The sequence below is a fragment of the Anarrhichthys ocellatus genome, unplaced genomic scaffold, assembly GCF_004355925.1.
Source record: "Anarrhichthys ocellatus isolate YVR2014 unplaced genomic scaffold, GSC_Weel_1.0 scaffold19, whole genome shotgun sequence".
NCBI lineage: Eukaryota > Metazoa > Chordata > Actinopteri > Perciformes > Anarhichadidae > Anarrhichthys > Anarrhichthys ocellatus.
In genome coordinates this window covers 1,522,305-1,538,636 of record NW_022280049.1, presented here as the reverse complement: position 1 = coordinate 1,538,636, position 16,332 = coordinate 1,522,305, and the positions used below count along the sequence as shown (strand labels likewise).

The 16,332-nt window shown below is 43.9% G+C and overlaps 1 protein-coding gene across 3 annotated transcripts; it reads left to right on the top strand.

Annotated features, from left to right (window-relative positions):
• Positions 1 to 378: 378 nt before the first annotated feature.
• On the top strand, positions 379 to 14,495 carry ccnjl (cyclin J-like). 3 transcript variants are annotated; one of them, XM_031858034.1, is made up of 6 exons: positions 379 to 640; positions 1,242 to 1,349; positions 4,437 to 4,647; positions 12,426 to 12,725; positions 12,840 to 12,999; positions 13,407 to 14,495. In XM_031858034.1, exons 2-6 carry the CDS (start codon positions 1,272 to 1,274, stop codon positions 13,930 to 13,932), a joined length of 1,275 nt encoding a protein of 424 aa, XP_031713894.1. In that variant the 5' UTR covers positions 379 to 640; positions 1,242 to 1,271; the 3' UTR covers positions 13,933 to 14,495. The 3 variants fall into 3 exon arrangements, with proteins under 3 accessions (XP_031713894.1, XP_031713893.1, XP_031713896.1); XM_031858033.1 differs by having other exon boundaries at positions 1,239 to 1,349; XM_031858036.1 differs by lacking the exon at positions 379 to 640 and adding an exon at positions 647 to 1,032 and having other exon boundaries at positions 1,239 to 1,349.
• The last annotated feature ends 1,837 nt before the right edge of the window (positions 14,496 to 16,332 follow it).

Genomic DNA, 16,332 nt, shown 5'->3' with positions numbered 1-16,332 from the left:
TGCACAATATATACAATAAGAATAACAGAGTAAAAATATTAGCTATATACAATGAAATAGAATAATAAATCAACTAACTAATCAGCAGTGCAAAGATTTAACCAAACAAAACAGAGTTATGGTGTTATAAATAAACTAATTATTAAGTGATTCGATCAATAATAATAAAGATAAAATAAAACAATAATGAAATGAAGAAAATAAAATAATGTTCACAAAAAAATCAAATTAAACGGTTTTGTGAACACGTGAGAGCTTGTAGTTCTGACACTGACCTCTAGACTAAAGGACTACAACTCCCAGGCTGGAGGAGGGCCCTCTTCACGTCGCACGAGCCTCGAACCGCAACAGCAGCAGCTGGTGCAGCCGAGACGAACGTTACTTTGTTACAGCGAAGCTACCGGGGAGGAAAAGCGGTGTAGCGAAAACCTCTCGGAAAAGTGCTCACAGTTTTGGGGGAAAAACGGCGCAACGGAACGCCGGTTGCCGCGATTCGTCGGCGGCAGCTATTTAATGAACTTGTCAGCGGATCTGAACGTTGTCGTTTGTTGTCTTTCTCAAAGTTGAGCCGAAAAGGAGTTCTCTGGTCCAGGATGTCGGACTGAGACAAAGGGGTCTGGGGGGCATTCCCGTCGGAGCGGTGAGTGGCACGTGTACGAACCAGCGAGGGTGAAAAGTTTACCAGGTTACTGAAATCATCCGTGTCCGAGAGGACGTGTGTAGTTTAATCGCAGCGTGTTGTTTTTGTTTTCGAGTGTTTGTTCGCTCGACGGGCATTAACTTGTGTCGCCTCACTGTGTTTGGCCGCTGTCTCGTGGTGCCGACGCGGTTTGAATGATAAGCAAAGTGAGAGATTCGTGAGTTATTTGTTTTTGTCGGAAGCGAACAACCGTGCGTGGAGACGGCATTTAGTGAAATGCTGCCGTGAGTTCCGTGGACCTACAGCGTGGTCGAGCGGGCATTTAACTGAGCCGTTTAAATACCCGAGCAGAGAAAATGGCCTATGCAGGAAAAGAGAGCTGTGTTAGCCAGGTGAGCCACAACTTTATCAAAACGAGCCGGTCCCTCAACGCGTTTCAGTCGCCTGGTTTTAGTGCGAAAACAAACACGTGATTTAAATAATATACTGCATTTAATGTAGAGTAACTTCACGCTCTTGTAGGATAGTTTTCTCAGTACATATGAACTAGTTTCGAGTTATTCTCTAAAGTGTTTGAACTGTGTTGTAATTGTCTCAGCAGGTACAACTTGATTCTTGAAGTGTCCTCTGGATGGGAAAGATGGAGAGGGAGCTGCAATGGTGGAAAGGACAGCTAGCGGCCGACATCCATCAGTCGCTCCGCATCAAGGTGAGCTATTAATGAACACAGCTCTGTGTTCATGTGTTGTGTTCTTCACAGTGTGAGCTGAACCGGTTTTGTTTGTGACTTTTCAACAATTAACATACATTTACATTGAAGATCATAACATCTCTATCTTTTCTATTCGTCAATCAAAAGAAAATTAATCCGCAACAATTTTTATTTGACATATTCTATTTTTAACTACATATTTTGCTCAAAAAAGATTTTTTTTTCAAAATAAATAATCATTTTTTTCTATTTTCTGACCTTTTTATGGGATGAAATGATTAATTGAGATAATTAACTGGCAACTTTATCGGTAATGATACTTATTTGCAGACTGAACCAACCTGTGTTGGTATTCCACAGCCTCATTTTAGCATGTTATACACCTCACAATGTACTGGAAGGTTGGAAGAAAATATAATCACACGGTCCTGTTGTATATTTAAACATGATCTAAATTAGATTACATGGAGGATTTAAGGCTCATTAGGTGGAAATCGCTTAATTAACCTCGAAGCGTGATCATATTTCTTCCCATGTGCCACTTTAATGGAGACATCTGTCACTCGACTGGCATCTTTGGGCCGGGACTCTGCTGCCAGCTTCACGTTTAGGGAGATGAATGCAGATCGGGTTTTAGATATCGGATGCCTGAACGCACCACAGATTATGTTCACGTACGTGAGTGAGAGCTGCAGTGTGTCAGACTGGGCCCTATATACAGTATATGATTCAATCTTTTACTCGCAGTTTATTCGTGCTGGACAGTCTGAGTCAGAGCGAGACATCAATCAGACTGAGAATCTGCACACAGAGCTGGAAACTAAACAACACACCCACTCTTGTCTCACACACTGTAATGAGGGAGAGATAGTCGCTCTAATGTTAGGTCTGATTGCCTCTCTATCGGCATTTAGTGTACCACAGTATATACATGCAATGCTCTCATTTTCAATCCTGCGGAGTTACATGTGAGGAATTGAGAAATGCTTGAGACTCTTAAAAGATTAGTCGATTGCTCTGTTTTGGCGCCTGTAGCAAACAACATGCTGTACGTTTGTGTCCGTGTTTTAACTCAGACGTTCTGTCAGACCGTTTAAGAACAAAGGTCTTTTCTAGCGTCTCAATATCTTTTGATTGTGTAACTCACGATCGGGGCTGCTGCTAACCGTTAATTCATTATCAATCAATCTGCTTGGTTAATTGTTGGAGCTCTACTCGCGATACATACAAGATATGTCGAGATACGTTTCATGCCTCAGTGAAATAAGGGCTATGAAAACTATGAGCGTACATTTATTTCTCATCATAACAGCAGCTTGTCCTGCTACTGAACACTGAAGTAAACATGTCCTAACATTAGCGTGTTCCTGCTCCTTAAATGAGGAGTTATTGTTACGTCTGCGTGTTGGCCTGCAACTAATTATTTTCATTACCGATTATTTTCTGGATAAATCAACTTATGATTTGGTCAAACAAATATAAATAAATTAACAATTCTTCTCAAAAACATTCAACTGATTAATTGAAAATTGACCAGATTGCTTTACATTTGAATACAAATGCTTGATAGGTTTCACGAGCTTGTGATGGCTGGCTGTTTTCACATGTGTGTGTGTCAGCTGAAAGCAGTCACATTTGCAGTGAGTATCAGAGCCGTGTGTTAAAAGGCCCTCACACAGTGTTCAGTTTTCCTGCATGGCGCCTGCTCCCCCACAGCCTCATCCAGCCTTAATGACGTTTGCTGCAGTGGTAATGCCCTGATGTGGGAGATAGCTGTGGTGTGTAGCATGTGGCAAATTATCAGACATGCAAATCAGGCCGAGGCAGCTGTGGAATCCTTAATTATGGTGTGGGTCCCCCCACAAAGGCACCTTCTCCACCCCGCACAGACCCCCACCGGAGCCCCTCCAGACTCCAGCAGGCCCCCACCCCCCATTCTCCTGCTGCCCTTGTACCTCCAGACAGACAGATGGACCAGAGGCTGAAGCGGTGGGAGGAGAGGAGAGTTTGGGGAGGATTGGGCGGTATGGTTGGTTGTGGTACCGGGGGGGGGAAGTGGCTATATATGGTTTTGGGAGGGGGAACTCTTTATTTTTAGACTCCATTGATGTGTCAGTAGTCGTTGTTTTAGTTCAGCTCAAAATAAATTGTTGGCATTTTGCGAGAGCCCTGACAGCGTGGCTCCCTCACAGTGAACGGTATTATTTCAAGGACTGACTGTAGCGTGTGTTTCTTTTGAAATGTGAAGCTGTAAAGCCACATTGGGACTGTTTGAGCCACCCTCAAGTCAGGAATGTTGCTGAACAACATGATGGGGATGTTTTCTGTTTACCTCCTCTCATGCGAGGACCCCTCGTTGTTTGAATTCAAGAAGATTAATCTACCGATCCTAAATCTCTTATTAAATCCAAATCAAAAGCCCTTGTTTTTATTCAGATTCACAGAGAGAGAGAAAAAAAATAAGAAAACAAAAACGATTTCCTATAAGCCGCTTACAGACATAGAAAGTATGCGCGGTGAATTTGTACATCCAGCACTAAATGTTTGTTTGTTTGTTTGTTTTCTGAGGCCGATTGTGAAGCCTGTTTTCTGTTGCTGATTGTAAAGATACCTGAGGCTGATTGAATGCTAATGCCCCCGAGTATCCGTCGTCCACTTTGAAACACATGCAGCTAATTGAACATGAATAGGAGATGTGCTAGAGGTGAAACCTAATCCTATCTACTACTCAACCTCTACTGGAAGTACCGTGCCTCCCTCCCCCACAACCACACACACGCATATGACCAACCTCCATTACTCTGAGACCCCTGCAATGACCCAAATTAGCTCCTCTTCTCTGCAGCGATGGTGAATTAAATGAAATTGAAATGAGGCTGAATCATAATCAAGAGTATCTGATGGTAAACGGAGTTTATTCTTCGAGTATTTTAGACACAGCATCTCTCCTGACAGCAGTTAAACCCAGTCAGCAGGGGACATGCATGGCTCACTATTATGCATATATTTCTTTTACAACCCCTGTGTCCCCCCCCTGTTATTTGGGTCCCCCTTCATTCCTTCTCTCTTCTTCTCCCCCTCCAGGAGCTGAAGCTACCGGCCTACCGAGCCCACTCTCCACAGATTGGCATGCGGCGGTACTTTGCTGACTTGTTGGCCATCCTGAGCAATCGCTACCAGCTGTGTCCCACAGCGCGTCACCTGGCCGTCTACCTGCTGGACTTGTTCATGGACCACTACGACGTGGCCGTCAAGCAGCTCTATGTCATCGCCCTCTCGTGTCTGCTCCTAGCCAGTAAGTCCATTATCATCCCTTATATCCATCCACATAGTGTTGAGTTTGACAAGATGGAAAATTAAGAGTCTTTCAATAGATGTTCCCTCCTTTCCATTGCTTTAATCTAGACCTCAGTGTACTACACACGTACTTCACTAAGATTATGTTGTGTGTTTCATCTTGAAAACAATTGTACTTTGACTTTTTCTGTGAATGCAGAAGAGCTACATTGTAACGCTTCTGTGCTAAGAGTAAGGCTGTGACAGTTAATGCACACAAGAAGAAACACTTCCTCCAACAAGGCTAATTTGAGTTATGCTCTAGAGACCGTGGGGGTATTTTTTTCCTTCAACTCCACTTTTCAGACAGATCTGATAGCCTGTGTTGACAATTTGCTGCAATGTCGGTTTGGAAAAAACAACAAGGTTTCTATTGTGGAAGAATGAGTGCGTCATTGTTTTAGGAGGAACTGTCTGCAGAACTTCTCCTGCGTCTTTGATCCTGGCTACACTAACATGTCTGGAGCTGCTGCTGTTCAGTTTGGGATGAACTAGTGTCACACCTGCCATGGTCAAAATGTCCTCCAGTGTAAGGTGTGCCCTCTTCCCCCTGTCATTGAAAACATGCGATTGGTTGCAGAGGATGTCGTACCCACAATCCTCATACAAATCTGTTTTGTCTGCAGGCTAATTCTCTAATAGCACTTCTCTGTGATCAGCCTCTTTTCATACTTACAGGATATTGGGTATTATTTGTTGTCAATAAGAAGAAAAAATAAATATTTCTGCCATCACAATTATTTCCTGTGCTACCAAAGCCTTGTGTATTTTATTTAATTCATTCTGCTGTGTCATGCAGCTTCCGTTATCGTCCTTCACACCGTTTTTACTGGTCAGCATGTTTCGTCATACGGATGAACATGTTTAAGCTCTGTAGTTTATTTTGACGTACTAAGGAAAGGGGATTGGTCAACGAAAATAGAAATATCACCAGCCTTATCCTTTAAATGGCCGTCTGACTGAGTGATTGCACTGTGCAGATTTAAAGCAATCAAGTTAAAGCTTGGGATTTAAATTCCTAAATAGCTCTTCTTCCCTCGGCTGATGACTGGTTGATGTTGTTCTTTGAAGAAGTGATGATAAATAGTAACCAACATGGTTCTCTGCTGTAAAATGTAAATGTATGTGTTTTGTGTAGAGCAGGTATGTTCGTCGTTGCACCCTGCTGATGCATGGGGCAGGTTGTGTGGTAGTTATTAGTGTCTCTGCGTCTGTCTTGTGATTAACAGACTGTGAGGTTTTCTGTACATTAGTGCAGCCCTTGGCATCATGGGTAATTAGACTAATGATGCCGTCAAAGTGGGAGTCTGGAATAGGGCCCGCGCACTTGGGAGGGCTCGGTGTGTGTGTGTGTGTGTGTGTGTGGGGTAGTCGCACACAGGCCATCTTTGCAATCAGACTAGTCTCTGTGGTGGGATGAATTTGAATACGACTTGAAAGAGGCTTTTATTTAAAAAGCAATCTCATGAGAATCCAAGAATAGCTTTTGAGAGTTTGCTCATTGAGTGATTATAAATATTATCAAGCCAACCTGGACAGTGGTGCTTCTTCTATTCTCTAATAGGTTAATCTGGTTTTCTATTGAATCTTTTGATTGTGGCTCTCGGTTAGTCGGGCTCTCTGCTCTCCTGCCTCTGACTCCTGCAGGAGTCTAGGGAGTCGCAGCCATGATTGATGAAGGCTTGAAAGGGTGTTTGATTCAAAGTTGTCTTGGGTTTTTATGTGTCCTGAGGTGCTTTGGAATCTGGCCTACTTATTGAACGGCCTCCCCAGGTCCTACCGCCTGCCTTTGACAGGCACATACATTGTCTTTCTTTAAAATGTTCTGGCTTCCGCGCTCTGTTAATTAATCGCTACCTCTTTTGTGCCTCTCAGCAGTCAATGCTTAATCCTGTTACTCTATTGTGTGTGTTGTGGATGCTTGTGTGCGCATGTGTTTGTTCATGGATGATTTCTTCTTCTTCAGATTGTGGTCAGTATTTTAGTTTTATTGACTGTTGGGAGCTCATTTCGAGACCATACCTCATTCTAGAGAATCCAATTACTGCAAGAAGCCAAAATCCTGGGGAATTTAATGTGAATTTCAGTATTCACTATTTGAATGCACTGCAAATTTCCATTAAAAACCAGCCCCCATCCCCAAACTTAAGTTTCTATTGTGTTACATTCCATGAAGTCCTGCAGGGATCACATCACTCTTCTTGGCAGATCTCGGTCCCTGAAGTCAGAGCTCTGCATATTGCATCTACTTGTTATGTTAAAGGACATCATGGACGTGTCGCTAGTATACGTCGTCACAATGTTTTACTCTTTGTTTGTATATTTAGTTTAAGTTTGTTGTTTGGCTCATGATTATAATCAGCGGGTGTTTTTCTGCACCAAGTTATTGTTGAAACTGGATTTCATGTATTTTTCTAAGTGAACCGATTCAGTGAAGGGTCTGTTAACAACAACAAAAAAGAGCATCCTGTGTCACACAAGAAGCGCATATTGACTACACAGTGCACTTAAGATGGGCCTCGGAGCCCGAGGGTGGGGAGGAACTGTGTGCTGAGGGGCACCTGCCATATGCTCTCTGAGTCAGGCCTCAAACAAAAGCTCGTCAATGCAAGCAGGACAGCCAGCCAGCCAGGCAGCCAGACCCTTTCCAGAGAGGGGGAGGGGAGCTGAGGCTGCTGGGTCCAGATTGGTGTGTGTGTGTGTGTGTGTGTGTGTGTGTGTGTGTGTGTGTGTGTGTGTGTGTGTGTGTGGTAGAGATTTGCTGTAAGCTAGCATTGCTAAATGAGGAAATAGTCGCTGTGGGAATCTATGATTCTTTTATTTTTTTTTGAGATCATCTAATTAAGATTCACATTAAATTTTAATCCATTAGAGCATTTCCCGTTGCAAAGGCCGTGCTTTACTGCCACATAACCATTTTAGCGACTGGGCTCCGGTGGTGTCCTTTTACCTTTGGCTGCTGGCTCCGTTTCCTCGTCGTTCGCTCACCTTGTCAGGGACGGGCAGAGCGAGCGAGGCCTGGGACGGGGCTGCCAGTAAAAGCAGCCCCACATCCCTGGGGGGGTTGGGAAACGAGTGGAGCGCTACTTCAAAGGCAGGTCGGCTGCTGATGTTAAACAGGGTGGAGAGGGAGGGAGAGGTGGTGGCCGGCAAAACAGGACATGTTAGAACTGAACCACCCAGCAGGGTGCCCTGAAATGTAGATGAATAGGGAACCCCACTTCCCTCTTTATCCCCTCTCACAGGTTTGACAATAATCCTGATTGAACTATTGTCATGCGAGGCTATCGTACTTAAAGAAATCATATATAATCCACATGTTATAATTAAGTCATATTCCATGTTTTGTTATGTTGGCTAATGCCTGAGGCTCTGTTTGCCCACACTCCCCCTGTGTCAGCCCTCATCACCCATACGGCATACCCCCCCCCCCCAAACACTCACACACATAAACACACGGGGCTGGGTTTTAAGATTCTCCTTGGTCACCCAGGCATTAGCATCAGGGGTCAGGGGTCGGCCCTGGTCTACATTGTGAGAGCTGCCGGGGGCCAGGGGTGGCAACATGGAGATCCTGTGATGGAGCTGTGACCAATTTCACACTCCCAATGAAAGATGAACCAGCAAATAAAAGGAGAACCAGCAAATAAAAGGAGTTTAAACGGCAGAGGAAATTCCTCCGTGGCTGTCGAGTCGAGCAGAAAAAGAAGTAGAGAATATGGAAGAAAATGAAGATTCCCGTGAGTGTTTTTTTTACCCCACTTTAAGGCCCATTGTGTAGCATTTAGGGGAATCTATTTTCATTAGTGTATAATCACCTTAAACTAAGAATTGTTGTTTTCGTCAGCTTGATGAACCCTTTTATATCTACATAGGAAGCGGGCTCTTTTCACTTAGTCCGCCATGTTGCACTGGCTCTTGAGAAGAGCTTTTGTGTTTTTATGTTACCTGAGGGCCACCGTAGTTCTCCAACACGCTTCATACGGGAGAGTGAGCAGTGTTCAGTTGGATGGAATCGGCAAACACACGGTTAGATGTCACTGAATCCTACAAGCTGCTCCTTTAACTCTTTATTGGCAAGATAGTATCAACATTAAAATGTTAACGGTAGGGAACTTACAAAAAAATACATCACATTGGATTCATTTGTATCCCGTTTATCAATTTTTCTATTCATTTTTCTTCCAGTTGTGCGTTTTGTAGTCTCAACATATGTCAGTTTTTCCATTAAGAACATTTCCCCAAGAATTGAGCCACTGGTCCTGTGTTTCGTGGTGCTAATCCAAACTGTGAAAGTATAAACTGTGCTTCTTTTAGCGTAACTTAACTATTTTGAGGTTAATGGACTAGAATGACATGATGTCTGCAAAAAGAACAGAAACGGAGGTCTTTGTCTCTGTGTGAGGATACAGCTCTCAGGTTTCTAACAGCCCCCATCACTCTAAACCCCCCCCCCCTCTCAACCTCTTACCCCAAACGGCACACCTGGGAGGAGGCCCTGCATCCTCACCTTTCCCTAACCCCCAACCTCTAACTTCACCCTGTTTACTTTGCCTTTTCTCATCATCACCTGCGGGTGCCCTGAAGGTGCAGTGTATGGAAGGGTAGTTTTCAGTGTCTCGCTGACTTGAGATAGGATCATTTAGTTGCCTGCATTCCAGGTAGGCTGAACTCAGAGGAGAGGAATGCACCGCCCACATTCACATCAGTAAAACGGGACAAGGGGCTGCATTGGTGGTGTCCAGTTCATCGAACACTGATGCACTGAATGTGTTTTGAGGTGGGATTGTACAACCTGTGAGGCAAATAAAATAACACATTACGATGGATGTAGAACACGTCTGTCTCTTAAAGGCAGCAGCTTTTTTAATAATTGATTTACTACTTTATATAACCGTTAGTTGCAGCCCTGTTTGGCATGTTTATCTAGCGTTGGGTTGTGCTGCAGATAAAGTGGAACCAGTCAACTTGTTTTTCTGCTGGCGTGCTCGGTTGCTGCACCCCCGCTGTGCCAACTCATTGACATGAATGAGAACACTGTTTTGTCATACAGGCTATGATACACACGGGAGTCAAACCGGTCTGTGGCTCTAGTCATACTGTGCTTCTGTAGCTCCCTCTGAATTTTCTACTTGTTACTAAAGCTTTTGGGCATCCCATGTCTCTCATGTGCCGGTTCACCCACAGCAGTAAACCAAAGAGGAGTAATCAAAGAGCACAATGAGGAGGTTGACTTGCGCTGTGACGCTCTTTAAGATCAAAGAGGCTGGGGTTGTGTGGAGATTGGGGGCATTGATGGCTTTTTATGGCAGCGTCTGTGTGGACATAGCAGTCTAGCAGCAGACAGGGCCCCGATCCAGAGGATATGAGGGTAAGAGAACGGGGCAAGTGTGGACGGGGCTGTTTAATCAGCCCTGTTTCACAGTGCTTCCTGTTCTGGTGGAGAGATCCCGTTATTGCCTCTCTGCTTATTACCCCTCTGGCTTTGTTGGGCTGCAGATTCCCCACACCCCTCCCCTAATACTCTCTCACCCGTTCCCTCTCTCCTGCCTTGCTTAATGGTGGGTCACTACATCGCCCCACCTACTGAGGCGTGGGCACAGAGAGGTAAATGTCTTCATGAAAGGCACGACGGACAATTGTTGCTTGGAGTATCCAATGTAGTCGCTTTTAACTACAGCTAGGAAAAAAGTCAAAGCCCCTATTTTCAATGTTTAGTTGCCATGATTTCAGCTTAGAGGCCAAGATTTACCCCCAACAGAAGGGTTGTTGTAGTTCCCAACTGGATGCATATTTTCACAAAGCAAATACATCATTTTATAATCCGTGGATATAATGCCAACTAATTCTGCAACAGCAACTAAGTGGCACTTACTCAGCAGGCAGTAGTGTGTGTTTGGTTGTGTGTTTATATGAATTGTGATGGCCCTACTGCTGTGTTTTTGTAATCAGATTTATATTCCATGAGTATAATTTTTTGCTTCTTGGGGCACTTTGACTCATGCATCCAACCTTTCCACAAATGACTCCGGGTAGAAACTGGACAAATCATTGAGTTGAATCAGTCGGGCCAATAATATTGATCGATACCAGCTTATTGCAGATGAATCGGTATCGGCATATGAATTGTCTGATTATATAACTAGAAGTAGCCACACAGAAATAACAAAGATATGTTTCAGGTCATTTACTTTTGTCAAATCAGGGTTTGTCCAAAAACAAAAGTACCACTCAACATGCATATCAGTAAAAGAATGGAGCTTCATCAAAGGTAACACTTTACCTTACGTCCCCCTAATTAACATTTATAAACAGTTAATATACATTAAAGAAATGGTTTATAAAGCAGATATGAGAACATTGTTCATGATGTACAGTATTTGACAGCAACTATAGCTTATCCTAGACTATCTTATATAAACTGTACGATATTAATTCATCATCTGGTTATATACTGGCCTCCATTTATGTGCCTAGAGCAGTTATAGTTAAATAAACACGTATGTGTTATTATCGGCTTACTACTATGTTATGTTTTGATAAACCATTTATTAAATGTTTATGTACTGATGCTAAATGGGGGTACTTAAAGTGATGCCTGGTCAAAAATGATTCTCAAGTGTTTTATCCAAAAACAAAACACACATCTGCCTGAATATCATTATTGTCATCTCAAATATTGATATCAGCCTAAAAAATCCAGTAAGGTCCGAGCTATGATTCTCAGTTTCACTATAAATCAACGAGGAGTCCCCACGTCGTCCTTCTCAAAGCTGTGTGTCGCTACGCCACAGGTTTTAGAGGAAGGCCTGTATCAGAGTAACCTGACACCTCCTCGCCCTCATTCCTTAAATTTGAGCAGAGGAGGCCTGTTGGATCCTCTGATTAAAGGCAGAGTCACCCCTCTCCATTGGTCACACAGACCCCCGAGGCCTCGGTGCTGTTGCCATGGAAAGGAGGATGTCTTGGGATGGGGAGGGGGCTCGCTGCAGTGCCGCTGTAATGTCTGAGAGAGGCAGCGAGCGAGAGGCACAGAAATATCAGGGATCGAGCCGACGCTGTTGTTTCATAGAAAGTATTTGTATAATCCACAGTCTCTGCCAGCCTATAGTGATGTTTCCCTGTGAGTGTGATAGCTTAGCTTTATAGCCAGATGTTCAGTAATAGTCAGCTTAATTGCTAATTCTTTGCAGGCACTTGTTAGGTTTTGTGGAAGCTGGAGTATAAGGCTCTTTATGGCTGACCATAAACATGCTCCATGTAGCTACAGAGGATCATTGTAATACTGAAAGGAAGCAAAGATCTCATCTTCACCCCACTAGATCAATGGTTCTGACTTTGGCTCTGAATAAGACACCATTTTCTGTTGAAAGGTTCTTTGGTCTTTGAAAAAAAATTTCAAGCTAGTTCAAGTATTTAACACATAATGACACATGAAAGAGACAATCAACAATCTAAAATCCCAGATTTTTCACTTTTTAAAGACTTAAAACATAATGTTTTCACATTTAATGAGCTGGAATGTCTGCTAATGTTTCCTGATAACGAACCTATTTGATTATCTAACTTGCAGACTGATTTCCTTTTGAATTGTTGGATTGTTTTTATTTTTGCAAAAAATACATTTTCATGAGTACGTGTAGTCTGTTTCAGAGGTGACATATTTAGTCAAACTGTGTTTATTGCACAACACACTGTTGTTAGGTGACCTCACTGCATCTCCGCCTTTGTTTCCAGGTAAATTTGAGGAAAAGGAGGACCGGGTCCCCAAACTGGAGCAGCTGAACTCTCTGGGCTTTATGTGCAGCCTGAACCTGGTTCTCAACAAGAAGGATCTGATCAAAATGGAGCTCCTGCTGCTCGAGACATTTGGCTGGAATCTGTGCATGCCCACACCAGCCCACTTTATTGACTACTACCTCCATGCGTCGGTGCAGGAGGGCGACCTATACAACGGCTGGCCCCTCTCGTCCCTCTCAAAGACCAAGGCTTTCATGGACAAATACACTCACTACTTTCTGGAAGTCTCACTCCAAGGTAGGTTATGAGGAAGAAAGTGAACTGGAATTTGCTTTGTTCCAGAGGTGTTGATCATGAATTTATCAGTTTGTTTAAATATTTAATGAAATCCTTGTTGTTGGGTTCTTCTAGACCACGCCTTCCTGAGTTTCAGACCGTCCCAGGTTGCTGCTGCGTGTGTGGCAGCATCTCGTATTTGCCTTCAGATTTCTCCTAGCTGGACGACCGCTCTGCATCTGCTTACGGGCTACACCTGGGACCACCTCACCCAGTGCATTGAGCTCATGCTGCTGTAAGGGACATACACACATGTACACACACGCGTGTACACATACGCACGTAGAGAAAAAAAGGTCTTAACAGAAACACGAGCCTCCCAAAGTGTGGTGGGCTGCTCAAGGTAGATGCCATTGAGGCCCTTTTCGCTCTATTTTTTGTTGCCATCGTTTTGGATTATAGGACGCCTGTTGCTTCAACCAGAAGAAGCTTTTACTGTTGTGTGCATCATCTGACAAAGCCCGTCTATCTCATAATCCGAGCTGATGCTGTGTAATTTAACCTCTGTAATTCAGTTTTACGTTTCTTGGTCGGCGGCTGTGTGTTTATTTTAGTGCACCTGTGTAAATGTAATTGAACTAATTCAATTGTCTTCATAACTGTTGATTCATTTCCCATCTTTTTTACCTTTCCTCTCCGCAGTGCTCATGACAATGACGTTAAGGAGGCCAACAAGACCAAATCCACTCCTCCTCACCGGCCCTCCTCTCTGCAGTCCCAGCCCCAGACCTCTCACCTCTCTCCAATGTCCGTCATCCAGAGACCCTCCTCCTCCTCCTCCTCCTCCACCTCCTCCACACCACAGCTGCTCTTTCAGCCAGACGGCTTCCCGCACCTTTCCCAGCATTCCCCGTCCCTGTCCCATCTGCAGGCGCTAGCGGACTCCCAGGCTTTGGGGCCTGTGGTGAACATGTCTCAGGACTTCCTTCAGAGCCACAGGATGGGTCTCCTAGCTGGGGCTGCATCCATGACTCCTGTGGGTGGGTTCCCCTCCTACCCAAGCTTGACCTCCGGTCTCCAGCCGGGGGCTCGCGCGCTGCCGCTCCAGGGCCCCATTTCCGTGCAGATGGCGCTCGCCGGAGAGCCGCGCCACTGTCTGAGCATGGCCTACAGCGGGGGGTACCTGGGGGCTCATCACACGTTCACAGCGGGCTGCTTCGACAGGTGACGCCAGGAGACGGAGAGGGAACACAAACCCCTGCGGGAGTGCACTGCTATGCTTCCGACTCAATTCCCTACCCCGAACTATCCTTTTACGGACCTCCTCTCTCTCTCCGTCAGCTCCGCAACACCTTCGGCTTGTCCCGCTCCCTCGTCCCTCACACAGAGACGCCTCAAACGCAAGCAGAGGTCCAAAGGCAAGTCGGACCCGGTGGAAGTGATCACACTGACGTGACAAGCGTTCCACCACCTTGAAACACTGCGGCGTTGCAAAAAAATGCTATTGCCATGATCTGAACTGGTTTTATAGATCTGTGTTGTTATGAGACTGTCATCACTGTGAATGAGATGAAAGCAGCAGTGTGAGCTAACACCCACCTCATTCAGTGCCTGTTCTCAGTCATGTGATAACTGAGCCAATTTTAGAAGTGCACAGAACGCAAAGTATCTGTGATAAAGATATCTTGCTGCTCGACATGATTTTTTTTTTTTTTAACTGTCTAATCCCAAAAATGTAACGCATATTCGAGAGAAAAGAATTGGCTTGTGGTTTTTTTTTGTTTGTTTTTTTTGTTTTTTTTGTTTTTTTTTTCCTTTCCTTGAGCCACCATTTGAGAGAAAGAAGAAGAAATAACGGCTTGTGAACATTGATCTAACTCGTGTCTCGGTTGGAGCTGAAGGGCCGCTCTGGGAATTGCTCACCACATAAGCCCTCAGAAGGGACGAAGAATTCATTACTTTGAGCACAGCAGGTAAAGTCCACTGCTGTTTCTTTTTTTTTTTTTTTTTGTCCTCGTCATCTCTTCTCTTCCATCTCCAAAGTCGAGCCTTGTAGCGGAGCCGTCTCACACTCGGGTGAAAATGTGTCTCTCTGGCAGCTGCAGGCTTTGTCCTCCTGAAGTTTTAATTTCAGTGTCTCCAGCACCACTCAAAGAATTTACCACAAACTGGACCAGCATGGTGAAGGAGACGTGGATGTCGTTCGTGTATTGTACATATAAATTGCTGCTGCCTTCTTATAAACTGTTGGTTCTGTGTCTGTTAATGACTACGATGTTTACATGAACCACTAAGTATCAGGGACTTGAACAAGATTACTTGAATATGATGCCATTGAAACATGCCATAGCTTTTATTTATGACTCATTTATTCTTTTCCATTTGACTTTTGTTTGATATAGTGTAGCTTTTTATACCAACTTAGAAACCCACCATTGATTAATTATAGTTTTCTTTGTACCCGTCTATAGAAAGTGTTTATTCAGGCTCAGGTTTCTAGGCTGTAAACCAGCAGCCTTCCCATTATTCTGTGCTATTATGCTTTAAAGTGGATGCTATTGCAGCATCTGTGGGGGCTGGAATATTCCCCTTCTTCACCACTGGACTATACTCTACTGACGAGTCAGTAACTGAATGCGTGAAACCGTCTGTTTGCATCGTAGTGGAACAGCCTCGTCATCGCTGGTTTCACACATCTGTGGGCAGTCGACGGTAATTGCTTCCCAGATTTCTAAAGCTGCAATCCCCAATCTTCCACTTCCTGTCAACGTATAAACACATCCAGATTCCCAGCGTCGGTCACAAGGGTTGCTCACTGGTTACCATGGTGGTACCTTGAATAACCGTGGATCACAAGTTCTGGGCTTTTGTTGACTGAATTAAGGAGGAAACTAATTATTTTCAGTACTGATTAATCTGTCCAGTACTTTCCCGGATTAATCTTTTTGTCTCAAAAAGAGGAAATAGTCTAACGTTCTAGTTCCCAGAGCTCAATGTGATGCATTCAAAACAATTGTTTTATTTGACCATCGCTCCAAAAATAGTTGGTTCACATTGAAAAAAAGCCTCACATTCTCATATTTGAGAATATTTGGAACCACATAATTCGTGGCATTTTTCAACCAAATTGATCGCTTTTCTGTCGATCGTCTAATCTAATGGTCTACAAGTCCTTGCAGCTCTATGGTGGACCCCAAATTCTGGACAGAGTTCTAACTTTTTTTTCCTCTGGACATCGTACCATGTCATGCCTTGTCCTGAACGGTTATGAACATTAAATTCATAGTAGGATGTGCTTTTCTCAGATGACACTACATGAAGAAGCCTTCTGAAACTGCAACACTATTATAATCACGACCCATCAACCCTTCTATAGCTGAACATCTGTCTGTTTGCCCACCACTGAAGAGGACATGATTAGCTTTCCTTCCAGTGATCAGGACTAAGATGCTATGCCTCTGTTTTAACCTTTTGTGTACAGTTTTGTTCTATTTTTTACATTCCTTTTCAGTGTATTTTAGTTAACAGCTTTTTGTGATGCTCCTGATGAATGCCGTTGGTGTGAACTAGATTTTTGTTTATAGAGTTCAAACTTGCTCTTTTCATAATTCATGATCAACTTCTCACT